This window comes from Bactrocera latifrons, unplaced genomic scaffold (genome assembly GCF_001853355.1).
Source record: "Bactrocera latifrons isolate USDA-ARS-PBARC rearing strain unplaced genomic scaffold, ASM185335v1 scaffold_35, whole genome shotgun sequence".
NCBI classification, from domain to species: Eukaryota; Metazoa; Arthropoda; class Insecta; order Diptera; family Tephritidae; genus Bactrocera; species Bactrocera latifrons.
Genome location: NW_017536990.1, coordinates 51,754 through 67,312, shown reverse-complemented (window position 1 = coordinate 67,312; position 15,559 = coordinate 51,754). Strand labels below are relative to the sequence as shown.

The following is a 15,559-nucleotide window of genomic DNA, read 5'->3' as shown; positions in this document are numbered from 1 at the left end:
TCGGGAAATTGTCTTTTGGTGTTTCAAAGTGAATTTTACGTAGAGAACGTTGATTATATAATAAATACAATCGCCATTCCTTTTCATGTTCAACTTCTTTCTATCGTTCCATTTGCGCTTGATTTCAAATCATGTGATGTATTTGTAATACAGGACTTCATTGATATATTTGCCAGATCGACCGATGTTTTCAGTAAAAGCGCAATAAGCACTGAGGTTCACACATTCCAAATCTGGGGGTATTGATATTGACAATTTTTGAAAGAGAAATTACAATTCTTTAAGCAACTTTATGTTGCAAAGTTATATTCCTATATCTATATCTAACTAGTTTTTTATAAATAGTTAATTTTATCTAATTCAAAAATAATAGAAAAAGTCTTTATTTTTGCAATTGTCAAAATCTTAATAATCTGAATTTTTCTAAGCAATACATTTACTGTTTATATATTATATAAAAATGAGAGTAGGCTAAATGTAAATTTTGTTACATCATAACGGATTTTGATAATTGAAGTAGCATGCTTTCAACAAATCCTTTGGTGGTTCCAAGATGGTTTGAGATCTGCGGGTTTAAAGTGGAAACATCATACCTTAATACATATGTACGTATATGGAAGCGAGGTTACCCCTTTTGTAAAGAATATGTAGGCCAATGAATTTTTTACGTTCGTAAATTTTACTGGTAGTTCGAAGGTTATTCGGATATCTAGTCGTTAAAAGTTATTTACAAGTATTAATTGAGAAATGTTATTCGTATTGATTTAAGCAATAACCCGTTAGTTGGTCTGAAATACAATCGAACACGTCGAAGGCTAAATCACAGCTTTCACCACGTTTTGGTAGTTTGCGTCGATCGATATTATACTTTATTGTAATTGCATGCAGGCAGAGATTTACGGATCGGAGTGTGGCCATAAAAAAACCGTGTTCATTCACTCCTTCTGAGTAAAAGTTTACTAAGCCGTCAAGAGTAGGCCATCCCAGTTTGTCGATAGCTTTATTTTTCGCATAAACGCAGTGTAACAGGCACTACAAAACAACAAAAATTGTTAGAAAGAAGATTAGGAAAAAATATACTCATAAAAGCAATTAGAAACGAGTAAACCACAATTGAAGAGTGTGATCACTGATCAGTGACCGGCGTTATTTTTTTTTCTATTTTTATTTTATTGTTGTAGACTTGAAGCAAACAAATCGGGGCGAGCTATAAAAAGTGTGTGAAGTTATGACTATTGTTTGCAGATCCAAAGACAGCTTATTTCAAAAGAACCATGACTTTTGTTAAATGCGAATATGCTTTTTTGTTTAGTCGGCAACAACAGGTGCTACGAAAGGGGTGTACTGAGTTAAGTATTTATAAGTATTTGCACATATGCAATTACAAAAATACATTGAATAAAAGTTCATTTAACTATCATTGAATATAACTAGCACAAAGCGGCATGCGTTTTCTAAGTAACGAGGACAGTAAATTTTTGCCCATTATTAAAAAAAAATACAATTTCATATAGACATATACAGTATTTGCCACAACCTACAACTTGGTATACATACATATGTACGTATCTGCATACTTTTGAATACTTGCTTACTTACGCCAGCTAAACGTTTTTCCTCCGCGGGTACCAATGTAGGATAATAAAGGGCACTACGCGCGTTATATGAAATGCGTCGAATGTGGTTCATCAAACTGGTCACTTGTTGCCTCTCTGGTTGAAATTGATATGCATCATGTTGAGACGCTAACTTAGAGTTTTCTTCGATGGTATGGAAAATAATCGATTGAACAGGAACTGGTGCGGGAGCCGAATTAATCTCCGAGATGTTATCTACAGTAATGTCCAATGCTGTATTTTCATTTTTTACTTGACTTTTTAGAATGTAGTAAGCTTCTGCGGTAAATAAGTTTTTAATTTTATTAGACGTTACAAACAGCTAAATGGAGTTCCTACCGCTAATTAGTTTATTTTTGACTTCCTCTTGACACTCCTGTATAAAAGATTCCACTCGGCGGGCAGTACGAGGGGGATTCAGGCACCTATTCTTTTGAAATCAAAATATACAATACGAATGATGTATAACAAACAGTATTATATTAAACTACATAGTATGTATTATATAAAGTACACAAATTGTGATCCTTTGGAACGCAATACCTTGGTGAATGAATGTGAGTCTTTCGCAAGGATACCAGACTTATCTAGCAGAATCAAGGCTATATATGCTCTACAGACTACGTTAGATATCATTGTAATGTATTTATAATATTAATTAAAATAAATTGTACGTATAAATGTACGTATTTTATTATTTTGTTGAAAGAAAGCGAAAACGGCACAACCACTTCGGGCGAATAATTTAACTTAAATGAAAACGAAATCACTTTTAATGCTACCCCTAACATAGTCCAGCTGTGCCACATTAATAGCTCACTTTCTATTGCACATAACACGATCAAAAGTTGTAACAGCAAGATTCAATTTTAGTGATGGTGGCATTGGCAGCGTCTTTACAAGTTTCAATGTCAACGCTTCATCTTTCACATTTATTTACGTCCAATCATGATAGGATTTGTGTTGCAACATTGCCACTAAACGGGAAAACAAGTTGCTAACGGCATTGCGTGAAATTGAATCTGCGTGTGGATATGTAGCAGTCATAGTGAAAAAAAATGTATATGAACAAATATAAATCCTTTCACACATTAAATTAAAAAAACTTTCAGCTTCTATTTGGAGTTCTGTTTTTTAAGATAGTTGACGACAAGTAAACGTGTGGCACTTTGCGGTCAACTTTTCAAATTTGATACTTTTATTATATTTCAAGTACAACTTTCTGGTAATGATACTGACTATGGCTGAACCAAGTTGTTGTTGGTGAAAATGCTTGCATGCTACACCGCTTATGTTCCGGTAATTTATGAATGGTCCTCGGACCTATATAAAAAAGGTCGGGTTTAAAAATTTATGAACATTTTTGTCTAATATATTTGTGAAGCCGAAAACCAGCCGAAAGCCTATAATGCTAGCGCTGCGTACTTTAGTTTATTTAATAATTTGTTTATTATGTAAGCTTTAATAAAATAAAATAAAAATAAAAATATTTGTGAAGCTTTCTGTTATTATTATTTATGAGTAAAGTCGGGAAGTGAAAGAATCTTTATGTTTATATTTGCTAATTAATTAGATTAATAATAACGCATCGTCATTGAAGTATGCCTTTGCAGAAGTTTACACATTTTAATTACTAAGCGACCTTTGAAATTAGTAGCGCATGACTAAGAATTCAAATCAAGGTGAATGTTAGTAGATGGGATATAATATACGAAGGATATTAATCTGTGAGATACATATATTCTTTAACTCATTATTTAACGATTTATTTGGCTATATACTCTAATGATTAACTATATGTATAGTATAAGTATGTAAATATTTTTATTAGATTAATAATAAACAAGTAAGGAAAGCCTAAGTTCGGGTGTAACCGAGCATTTCATACTCTTGCAACTTGCACGGATAAAAACCTGGGTAATACTTTTATACTTTTAGGCGTTGACAAAACTTTATATTTAATTGTGCAAATTTATTTTGAATACTTCTTTGATGTTTGATTCGTATACTGGAGCCTGGTTGTCATCCAACTGACACAGCAAATTTGATTGAAATTAGGAAACCCGTTTTTAAGATTAAGGATTTCATCTAAATGTGAGTGGTCCAACGCCTACTGTCCAATTTTTATGACTGGTCTTTCAAACCCATCATAATTGTAAAATTTCATTAGTGGCGTTCGTTTAAGTCGTTTTTTAGCGTGGCAATGGTCTGATTATGCCCATTTGCAATACCAACCTCCCTTGGGAGGGAATATGTGTACCAAGTTTCATCAAGATAACACAATTTTTACTCAAGCTATCGCTAGCACAGACGACAGTCCTTTCGAATTCAACTTGTCTCGTAATCCTGATCCTTTATATATGTATGTATATAACTCGATATCTATCTCGAACAATTTTAGTGAACAAAACTCTTTAATCTTTAGCAACATGTTGCAAGAGTATAAAAACGAATGTATGTATGTATGTTTTGGCGCTCTTTTAAATTTGTCACATCTAAGAAATCGTTATCGAAATTCACTTAGTTGCTAAAGTAGCAGGAAATGAAAACATATTTATAAAATAAACTATTATAACAAAAAGAAGAACTATGCAAACAACAATCAACCTATGACGAGCATCCGTATGATTCCACACTATTTTATTGCTATGGTTAATTCTGGTCTATAATAAATTCATGGCTGCCAAGCTGGAATTAAAAACAGCACCGAATGAAGGCTCCGCTTTATATAAGTATCAAAATGCAGCTGTATGAATGGAGAGAATATCAAACGTATACACAAATATATGTATGTACACATATGTATGTACATACATAAATGTAGCTAAAAAGAAAGCAGTTCATCCACGGCATTTTGCGTACGAAGCTTTAATTCGACCTGCCTTTGAGAGTGCATGCTCCAGTGAAATACTAACCCGATTTCAATTACATTCTAAGATGTTGAAGGTAGGAAACATTGCTATGTAACTGTATTTTAATTGATTAGAGAGGAAAGACTTTTGTTTTGGTAAGTGGCTAAAATATGGGAATGTGGAAATTGAGATCTTATATCATATAATATTATATTATATTTATTAATGACAAAATAATAAATAACAGAAAAATACTTATGTATGTAAGTATATACATATAAATAGTTACATGCATAAATGTATGTACTATATGAAGGTACAAATATGTACGAAAACACTTTAAATACAATGACCGGAATGTCCACCTTTAGCTTTCTTAAGGGGAATAACCGCATATTTTCATATGTCTACATCTGTTGCAAATAACACAGCCTCGGATGTCAGAAAGGCCATGAAAATCTACTGCATGTTTACTTAATTTATAGGGCTAGAAGAAGAATGCTGCATATGATGCGTGCTGGTGGATTACCGGTAAATAATAATTGCACTTAATTACCCTCATAGTTAAATTCTTATTCCGGTGGCTAAAAATTCACAACTATCATCAAATTAATTTTTACTTCGATGTTTATTAGTGTAGAATATTATTCCTATTATCGTGCGGATTAGCGAATGAAACTGAATATAGTTTTGTGTTAAGGGAATTATAAGGATCAAATCTAATAATAAAACGAAAAGGAATAAAGAAGGACAATACAGAACATAGTTGCTAGAAAAACGAATATTTTAATGCTCTACTCGATGGAGAGTAGCAGAACCAGCACCAAGTTCAAGAATGCGTGTAACAATCAACATCAGTTGCATGTGGATTGAAGCTACAAAATAAGTTCTCTCAACAATCGACCCAGTCGACCGACCCATACGTGTTGCCATTATCGTGTTTCTGTTTTGCTGCTGCTGTGGGGTTTAATACATACTTTGTTACGAGTACATATTTTTGCAACAAGACGAATAGAAGACGTTCCAGTGGTTGCTGCTAAACATATTCATAGTTATTGTTTATTTATCTGTTTATGTGGGTGGCCAGGTGAAACATTCTCTGCCACCACACGTCCTCCATAGTATGTAAAGCAATGAGAAGATGCGTTTAAATACGGAGACAGTAACAAACAGAACACTCAGTTCTCGTTCTGTTCTTAACGTTTTCGGTTCTAGCGGCGCGCGTTCATCCATAAACAGAATCGTATTCAAAAAGGACGTTTAATTTAAATCGAAAAACTAAATTAAAACACTAGAAAATTTATATGAATTTAATAAATAAATATCCTATAGGAATGGTTCAATATATGTTTTTATTAATTGGTATAATGTGTCTTAATGGCAAAGTAACAGAAGCTGAAATTGAGGAAAATACCATCAATGGTGACGGATCTTTTTCGTTCCGGTAATTCGAACGTTATTATTCATGAAGTGAAAAAATGCACTGAACGAATCACTCAGAAAATGAAAGAAATGTTAAGCTTAAGTCTAGAAATATTACGGCGACATTTATTGGGCGAGAAGAAATACTACAAGAAGTACTGACTTACCCTACAAAAGTAAATATATTTATGCAGACAGCATTAAATTTTAACAGACTTTAATTGAGAACAAAAGAAAAGTACATTAATAAAAAAAAGAAAGAAGTTCGTAATAAATTAAAATCAAAAACAAAACAAAAGATAAAATAACTAACATTAAAGGAAAAATAGTTTACCGGCGATCTGATTTCGGGACGGGTGGCGTGTGGGTGAATTTTTAAGGTTTAAGAATGGTTTATCTATGAGTTCTATAGAAAAAAGTTGTATGGCATTTTTAGAAGTAATGAGAAAGTCCATCTTTCGAACATATGTATATAAAAATTTGAATAAGTATCTAAAAGAAACATTGATATCATCTGGAAAAGTTTTCTTTTTTGAAAAGTCGGCAGGAGCATACATAATTTTAAATTCTAGACCCACTCCGAAAATTTTGTACGACCTCGCAATTCATTTTGTTTACCACACAAAATTTAAAAAGATTCTTTGAACGATTTTTTAGAATAGGCTAAAGTCGAAGATGAATCAAAACTTTTCCCAGCAAACAATTGTAAATAATTAACTAAACATTTAAAATGGCCGACCTTGTCCGCATAAGCAAAGGATATGAGTAGCAACATAACTCCACGAAATAAGCGAAAAACGAATACACAAAGTTCGCGATATTATCAACAATTGTAAATGACATACATACATACATTTTTCGAAAATGTTTTACTTTTATTTACAGGCATTCTAATGACGATATTGGCAGTTTTTACCACAGTGCCTCGTCAAGTCCAGACAATATAGTACAAGGACGTTATGGGTCTCGAAATCCTTCCACAGGACAATTGGAGGAAGTTGTCTACACTGCGGGACCACGGGGGTAAGCACAAATTCAATTATTAATGTTTGAATATATTTAACTTTATGGTAGTAAGCAAAAAAATAATATTCCAGTAAAGAATACACTTCAAAATAAACGAAATATACCCAACCCCCTTACATAAAATTGTAGGTCTGTATATTCGTTATGCTTATGTGTAACGCATTTTTCTGGTCATACAGTCATTTATGCGAAAATATGTATGTATGTATGTACATATATACTCATGTACATATATACATACATACATATGTGCAAGAGAGGAAGTGCACTGAAGCGAAAATCTCACAATTTCAGCACAATAAACACTACATTATCTCCCCCAATTTTCCATCATTCAAAGTTGAATTTCATATATTTTTTCCATACAAAAACAAGTAATATACAAGTTAGAAAAAATTATATAGTATATAACAGTTTTCTTCGAAATCTAAATCTTTCTTAAAATTAATAACTGCGTTGGATACGACTTTACTTAATAAACACTTACAACCAGTCAAGAAAGTATCAGGAAGGCAGGTAAATTTTTTTTCCTAGGTTGGTACAACTGATGCGAATGGGTTTCCGCGAGAAATTTAAATTAAAAAGTCTTACTATTTTTTGTCATAATTCTACGAATTCTAATACAAATTATAAACAACATCGGGAGTGGTGTTAATTCGTAAATAGTAGCACACGGTGTTTGTTGTTGTATTATTATCAAAATAAACAATTTTTTGTATGTACTTATGGTACTTCGAATCGGCAGTTCGCTTGAAAAAACAGAACAGTTGTAAAATTAATTTCTAATTTGCCATTATTGATAATGCATTGTCTTCAATCGATGAAAGATACGATCAATTTCAATATTCATCTGTTAGTCAGCTGCAAGCTTTCCACGCATAACCATTTTTGAATATTGCAAAAACTTAGAACGATGGATTAACGGATTTAAGCAGCGAAGTACAAACTATTGACACAAAAATAGATCATATAAGTAAAAATAAATTTTTGATTATATTTCCTGAAGATAGACTGACAAGCTTGTCAACATTATCAACTGAAATCAAGTAAGAAAGGGCTAAGTTCGAATGTAACCGAACATTTTATACTCTTGCAAATTGCAAGAATCAAAGCCGCTGAAATTCCTTCAGTAGCCTACAAAACTTTATTTTAAACAAGAAAAGAAAAGCTAAGTTCGGTTATAACCGAACAATTCTTGCGACTCACCAGGATCCCCATATTGAGTACATAAGAACTTGAACAGTTTTGGTTCCATTTACGCAATTTTTAGTTATAAGGTGACACATCTCAAATGCACGCGCTTTAAGTTTTATCCTGATAAATTAATTCATTATTGATTTGTGTGCTGGAAACTGAAAATTTCAAATGGAATTTAAAATTGTGTTATAAAGGAAGTAGGTGTGGCTGTAGTCTGATTTCGTCCATTTTCACTCTATAACATAGAAATATCAGGGGAAAGTCATGTACCAAATATGGTTGAAATCGGTAAGACGGGTACGGAGATATGTGATTTAATCTAAAAGTGGACGATGCCAAGGCCTTTGTCCTATTTTTATCCCGGCTCCTACAAAGCTCTCTCAAACCATCTCGGAAGTAAAATTTAATCTATCTAGCATATTTGGTTATTAATTTATCGCCCTTTAGTAGTTTTTAACAGTACTGAAGCTACAACAACCGAACTCAAATATTGTAAGATCTCCTACCGACAATGTGAAATCGATTGATAACCCCATTCACTCCCCACATAAGGGAATTGTTTAAAACTACTTATAGCGCAATAAATGATTAACTAAAAACATTAAATTTTTACCACCAAGATGGTAACGGGCAGTTTTATAAGGTCCGGGTTCTTTTAGGTGAAATCACATACCTCGGGACTTGTTCAACCCATTTAAACTAAATTCGGTATATGACATTATTTTAGCATTAATATGTCACAGTGTGAAAAAGGGCGAAATCGGACTACTACCGCTCCTTCTTCTATATTGCGGTAAACACCGCTTCCGCGGTTATAGCCGAGTTTCTAACAGCGCGCCAATCCAATACATATATTTTATTAAGATAACTCATAATTTAACCGAGATAGTTATTCTGCATAGAGCTGACTAGATAAAGAAAGAAGATAAATCACTATATGTAGTAAGTAGTGCCGGGGTAATTCATGGATTGCTGTCATTCATATTGGAGGTGAAAGATGCAATTTGAATTTAAAATTGTGTTATATAGCTTATTATCCAATTTTTGTACAGATACCTCAAGTACCATATTTATAGTAAGATTTAATGCTTCTGAAGCTAGTTAACGCAATTTTAGTAGTTTTCAACACCTCTTTGTGTAGGATAATATTGCTTCTATTTAACTAAAGTGATATTTGTTTCTTAGCTTTCGGGTCAATGGTCCAAAAATTCATCGTAAGATGAACTTAGCGCAATATCCTGTTCGAAAGGTAGGAACTGTGGATGATCCATTGGCTGATCCTTACGATGACCCTTCGTATAGTTTTAACTTCCGATCAGGGCAACAATCGCGTACAGAGACCAGTGATTCCTCAGGTAGAACAAGAGGTATGTCTTTATTAGTAGAAATATGACAAAATATGATACTCATCAACGTTTTACTTGCAGGTCTCTATTCATACTTAGATGATGTCGGTGAACGTCATAATGTAAGGTATGCAGCGGGTGCAGGAACTGGGTATGAAGTCTTGAATTCTGTACCTGATAATCCAGTAAGTGTGGCATACGCTGCTCCTCTCTACAAGGCCCATCCCAAGGCGCGCGGAAAAATGACAACACAACGTGGGCCAAATGGTACTTATAAATTAATCGCTGCTGGACCTGATCATCGCCGTGCAGAAAGCCGAAGTCCAGATGGGTTTGTGAAAGGAACTTACTCATATCTTGATGATGCCGGTATTCAACGCACCGTTGAATATATTGCTGGACCTGGTATTGGATACAGGATTATAAAAAATCATATGGGTCCGGGATCACATATAAACCCATCAATAACTGAGTTTAGATTAACAGACACTGACTTTAAGCTTTCAAATGATTTTGGTGTAGGAGAAGGAGGAGGTAGTAGTATAGACGGTTTCGGTGCTGAAATTGTATCAAAAAAAGTTCCAAACAACATGAATGGTGATAGAAGAGTTGAAGACACACCGAAATATAATGCAAATGAATCAAAAATTAATAATAAAGATAATGTTGATTCTGTGCTTAAAGTTGGTATACGAAATCAGATGAAAAGTGATCGTATGGGCGCAGCTAGCAACAGCCGCGGAACTACCCGATATGGAATGATTGATGGCGAAAGGATGGGAGGAGGTTATGATTATAATTTGTCTCGCAAACAAAACGTCAGTCGGAATAATAATCCTAACAATAGTTCAAAAAATCGTGTAAGCTTTCACGATTCTGAACCAAACCTTACCTTATGGGGTAGCACCAGAAATAACAATCGTGATAATGCAGGTGTTAATATCGTAAAAGATTACAAATACGTTTTTCCACCTTCTTCATCAGACTTATTAGGCTTTAATGATGATGATCTGGTCTCATTACCACCTCTAATAACTAATAGCCACAAAATCTTGCAGTTGGAACGAGAAAAAGACTGGACTCAACGACATCGAGACTCCACTGTAATCCAAAATGTTGGAAAGTGGTATATTGGCCTTCCGCCAGGGCATAGTGTGCGAGCCCACGTTCAGAACATAGATTTGTTGCCACTTGGTGGAAGAAGAGTACCATCACCATCCGAAGCATTACGACAAGATGAAATTGCTGATATTATGACCTCGATGGAGAGTGGAGCTTCATACGGCAGTTAAACCCAGAAAACAGATCCAATAGCAGAGGGCAAATTTTGAAATACCTGAGCGCACTCATGAAAGTCGAAAATTTAATTAACGTCTCGTTGTAAACTGTTTTTAATATAAGAAATAATATTAATTTTTAAGCCCAATCGTGTCAACTAAACACTCACTCACAGTACTGTTCTGAATCCAGATAAATTATGGCCGGAAAACTCTGGATAATCTTTACTTATTTTCATTTAAGATTTGAAATGGCGGAGATATGTTATTAGGTGATCCAAAACAAATTTTTTTAAATTATTTATTGGCATATGTATATATTAATATGTCCACAAAACATTTAGAAGGCAAATGTATAACTAACCTTTTATTTTTTGTTAAGAGAACTTGTTTAAATAATAAATAAAAAATTGTATTCTAATCACCAACCCAGATGTAATTATATTTAAGATAAATTAGAAAATTATTAACAAAAAACAAAGTTATCTTAGAAGAGTGGTGCAAGAGGAGTCCTCATTCGAGTAGTTGATATACTATATATTGCACCTTGCCAAGGTTCACTGGAGGAAGTTATTGTTTCTATTGTTCCTTGGAGTACCAGTGGTTCCATGTTTCGTAGACTCTATCCTCTACGAGAATATCATATACTATACGATAGAGAATTTCTCTTGTAATACTATTGCCTTAGAGAGTATATACCGCCCACATAGAGTATGTGATAATATTAGGTAAATAAGCATGCGTGTTTATCTCTTGTAACTTTTTTTTGGTTTTTCTTCAGAATCATCGGACCTCAACCGCATTAAGCATTTATGGAAGCACCTGGACAGACAAATCAGAAAAAGGACAATCTGCTCAATGATGTTATTGCAGAAGAATGGCAAAAAAAATTTACGGGAAGTAACATGAAATCTGCTCAACACAATGCCGCGTAGTTTACAAGTAGTAATTAGAGCAAATAATAATTAAAAATGGTAAAGCTGAACCCAGGCTACTACCGGGATTACAGCTCCGTAGCCTCCGATCATGAGCCGCAGGAGAGGAGGGCTTCACTCAAAACGCCTCATGCACCCAATGAACCTCCGGCGAAGAGGCGAAAAGATGCTACCTTTAAACAAGGATCCATAACTCCCAACGGGGAGAACCTCCCCACAAGAAGAAGGCAACATGAGCGCCGAGGGAATGGCGATGAGCACCAAATGCGCACAGACATCGACGAAAATCTTGGGCAATCCCTTATCAAAATCAAAGCCGGTGGAATAAGAAGAAGGGACCTCAAAAAGCAAAGAACACCCACGCTAACGAAGGAACGGTGGAGAACAAAGAAAAGAAGAAAGGGAGAGAAACAAGCAAAGAATAATTGTAGCTGCAAGTCAGGGAGCATAATAGGCCCAAACGACTATCATAGACCATGATAATAAAGCCAGCAAAAGGCAATGGCAACGTCGAAGTCCTTAAGAATAGGTAAATTTCCGTAAAACAAGACCCGCGGCGCTATAATTAGAGCTGCAGAAGGGGCAGGCTACAAAATCCAGCTTCTGAGAGGCTATCTGCAATACCTATCTTTAAGAATCTGCGACCTTGAATCAAAGACTACTATAGAAATTAGAGACCTCTACTCTCCTACAACAAAAGAGGAAGTAGCAGGGGCTGTAAAAGAAACTCTACAGTACCTCATCAAAGACTCAACGGTAAACACAACAGCACCTAACACAAGAGAGTAGGTAAGGGCATATATAACGAACTGATGCGACAGGCACGCATTAAAATAAAGAAACCATATCTCTGGTTCCGCAAAATGTACCGTTTATAGGAATTGCCAAAATAAATAAATATACTACAAGCCAAATTGCATAGATCCAAGGTGTAATACTCTCGCAAATGGTGATGGAAACCTGCATGATTTAATCACCATAACAGAGTCCTATATGGTTACTCTGGCAGCGAGCATCGGTCCATTTATTTCACGATCGACACCGGAATAAACTCTAAACAGTACAGAAAAATATGACATTCGCATAGAAGTTCTTTTACTGTCTCCTCTTCTTTTAAGTCCTGACAGCTTCTGAAATAGTCTATGAATGGTGCACCTCGTCTGCTGTCATGTCTACCAATTAGACAATGGCCTGTTAGCATCCCTACTAGGGTTCCTACATCATTCCTTTTGAATTCCAATAACCGTAATATGTGGCTCATGCTCCATTTATGCCGTAAGCCACGGAATGACTCCACCGAAACTGTTGGACTATGTTCGTCCTATAAATATCTAGTATATGTGGCCAGAGGCATGCAAACCCTCTTTTTCTGGTAACTGTATGTTGGTCTCTGTTCTGACTAGTTGAACTCACTGCAGGTTTATCGAAATATGATGTTAGATACATGAAAAGGTCACGGCATTTTTTACTAAGTTTGACGAGACTTTAGGAGACTTCATAGTATCAATGCTGCTTGGCTATCCGTATATACATATATGTAAATATATTTATCAGAACGACAATGCTTTCTTTCATTGATGTGTTCTACGCTTAGAAGATTGGAGTGGTCTGATAAGCAGCAGGCGCTTTTGGTATCTAATTTTGCTGAAATGACATCACCTCCCACTCGATTCTGCTACTATCTTAATATATGCCCAATGGAGATGAGAGGATCGTTCTTCTTGTTGCCGGGCCACATAGCTAGGAGTAGTATTAGCGTTTCAATGGCGAGTGGAATAAATTGTTTATAGAAGTTTTTTATGGAAAATATCGTCTTAGCCTTTAAATCGCAGATGTAATCCTGAAGATAAGGTATCGCACAACTGTCTTGAATTGTGACGATGTTGAGTGCTCTGAAATCTTCAGAAGGCCGCCGTTTGCTTTCCTTATCCTGTCAGGAGGGCTAGCCCAACTGCTGTTTGGTGGACGGCAAATATCCAATTCATTTAGATTGTCAAATTCCGCTGCCAGTTTATTTGGAGAATATGAATCATGTTAATAAGGGCGGACTGCGAGTTTAAATGTGAGGAACCACTTTGGACATATGTAGCTACGATCCTACTCTAACCGTGATACGAACCGTCAAACCGCCAGTTGCGAACCAAACCTCAAATGACAAAAAAATCCAATACAATGTGTATCGTGTGTATCGTTCATATTGGTGGACTTATGCGAGGTACCATAGTCGAGTCCATGTGGAATTCAGGATGATGTACTTCAATTAGGCAGAATGATTTGCGGTTTTACCGCCTGGCGAACCTTGAGGGTTATGATGCTTGCGCAACCTTGTTGGGCCATCTGAAAATAGCTTTACAACATATACATATGTATATCAATATTTATTTATATGGGTCTATACCCTCTATGCAAATTATTAAAACGTTACCTTCAACTAACCGGGTTGACTTTAAGCTAACTATTTGATATATTTAGTAATAGCACATCTTAATAAAAAAAAGTTTGGCATCAATGAAAGTCGAACATTTAATTCAAAGACAATAATCTTCCGAAACGTTTTCGACATCTTTAATTCATAGAAATTTTTTGAATAACGATTATTTTGGTGGACTCAAACTTCGGATTTCATATATTTTCACAAAAAGTTTTGCAGTTATTGTTACGGTTAAAAGAGCCTTGAACCATTCTTTTTTTAATGACTCTTTTACAGAAATTCCTAACATGAACATTTAATATGGTCACATTTTGCTTTTACAAAAGCACTCAAACGATACGGTCATTGATCAAAGCAGAACGCACAGTTTCTATTGGCCCAACTTTTCTTGCTTTGCTTGACAGTTCATACTTTAACACGAAGCGAAGAAATCTGAGAGTATGGTATCGAACTCTGTTGTACCAAAAGTTTTCGTCTAAATAACTTTTAAATTCTTGACGACAAATAAAGAGATACGCTTTATCAATAGTGACGGAAACAAAACAGATCGCCGTACTAATTAATAATTTTTACCATTAAATGTAATGTCTCTGTAGCTATTAATTACAAATGGTCGCACTTTTATCTGTTTTGAAAATAATTTCCACCTGTGCGATAAACGTCTTTATTGCCAGAGAGTTTTTACACCATGTATGTTACCATTAGAATCTTGTTATCAAACTTAACTAGGCGACAATTTGTATTAATATCTACATATCTCTTAAATCCAGTGCTGACACCAAAAAGGCATTAACCAAATGTTTTGGTAGCTTTATGTGACATAAACTACTCAAATGTTTGTATATTTACATTTTACGCATTTTTATTCAGGGCATGCATCTCAGTAGCACTCAGGAAATTCGTATGTACATATAAAATAGTCTGACATGTTAGCCATTAACTGGTTTTTACCCGATGGTTTCACTGAACCGCTTTTAGATTTTGGATATGATTATCATACTTATCATTAATACCGTTGTTTTCCCTTCATATCATATAACAATGTAGATATAGCATTCGGCATTTTTACACCCTGAACACGGTGTATTCAGTTTAAAACAGCCAGAAGGAAACTTCAGACACGCTATAAATAAAGGATTAATATGATGAGATGAGAACGATTACTTTTTACTCAGTCTAAAAGATATAATGTCCTTGTATGGAAAACTTTATTTTTTGAAAAGATATGAAATAGATAAGGATTATTATCCAAGGCAAAGTTAAAATCTCCGAAGATTGTTTAAAACGGACAACTACAGCATGTATCTGCCATTCAAATATTTTAATGACATTTTAAATAAAAAGCATGTGATGGAATATGTTATGAACGCATTCAATTTCATTAACCTTGACTCGGCTGACGATAGCCTAATTTCATAAGTTTCTATTTAAGTAGCCCGATTGTTTAATAGTAACCA

At 34.7% G+C, this 15,559-nt stretch overlaps 2 protein-coding genes across 5 annotated transcripts; one reads left to right on the top strand and one right to left on the bottom strand.

Moving 5' to 3' along the window:
• Nucleotides 1-359: 359 nt before the first annotated feature.
• On the bottom strand, nt 360-2,354 carry LOC108971593 (general odorant-binding protein 70). 3 transcript variants are annotated; one of them, XR_001993554.1, is made up of 5 exons: nt 2,160-2,354; nt 1,956-2,046; nt 1,600-1,895; nt 630-1,032; nt 360-565 (listed from the first exon to the last, which is right to left on the bottom strand). XR_001993554.1 is itself a non-coding variant. In XM_018937765.1 (4 exons), the coding sequence occupies exons 1-4, from the start codon at nt 2,250-2,252 to the stop codon at nt 751-753; spliced, it is 762 nt and encodes a 253-aa protein (XP_018793310.1). In that variant the 5' UTR covers nt 2,253-2,354; the 3' UTR covers nt 360-750. The 3 variants fall into 3 exon arrangements, 2 of the variants coding, with proteins under 2 accessions (XP_018793310.1, XP_018793311.1); XM_018937765.1 differs by having other exon boundaries at nt 360-1,032; XM_018937766.1 differs by having other exon boundaries at nt 360-1,032; nt 1,600-1,892.
• Nucleotides 2,355-5,664: 3,310 nt separating this feature from the next.
• LOC108971596 lies at nt 5,665-11,113 on the top strand. 2 transcript variants are annotated; one of them, XM_018937769.1, is made up of 4 exons: nt 5,665-5,912; nt 6,776-6,913; nt 9,299-9,480; nt 9,541-11,113. In XM_018937769.1, the coding sequence occupies exons 1-4, from the start codon at nt 5,773-5,775 to the stop codon at nt 10,749-10,751; spliced, it is 1,671 nt and encodes a 556-aa protein (XP_018793314.1). In that variant the 5' UTR covers nt 5,665-5,772; the 3' UTR covers nt 10,752-11,113. The 2 variants fall into 2 exon arrangements, with proteins under 2 accessions (XP_018793314.1, XP_018793315.1); XM_018937770.1 differs by lacking the exon at nt 5,665-5,912 and adding an exon at nt 5,957-6,066.
• The last annotated feature ends 4,446 nt before the right edge of the window (nt 11,114-15,559 follow it).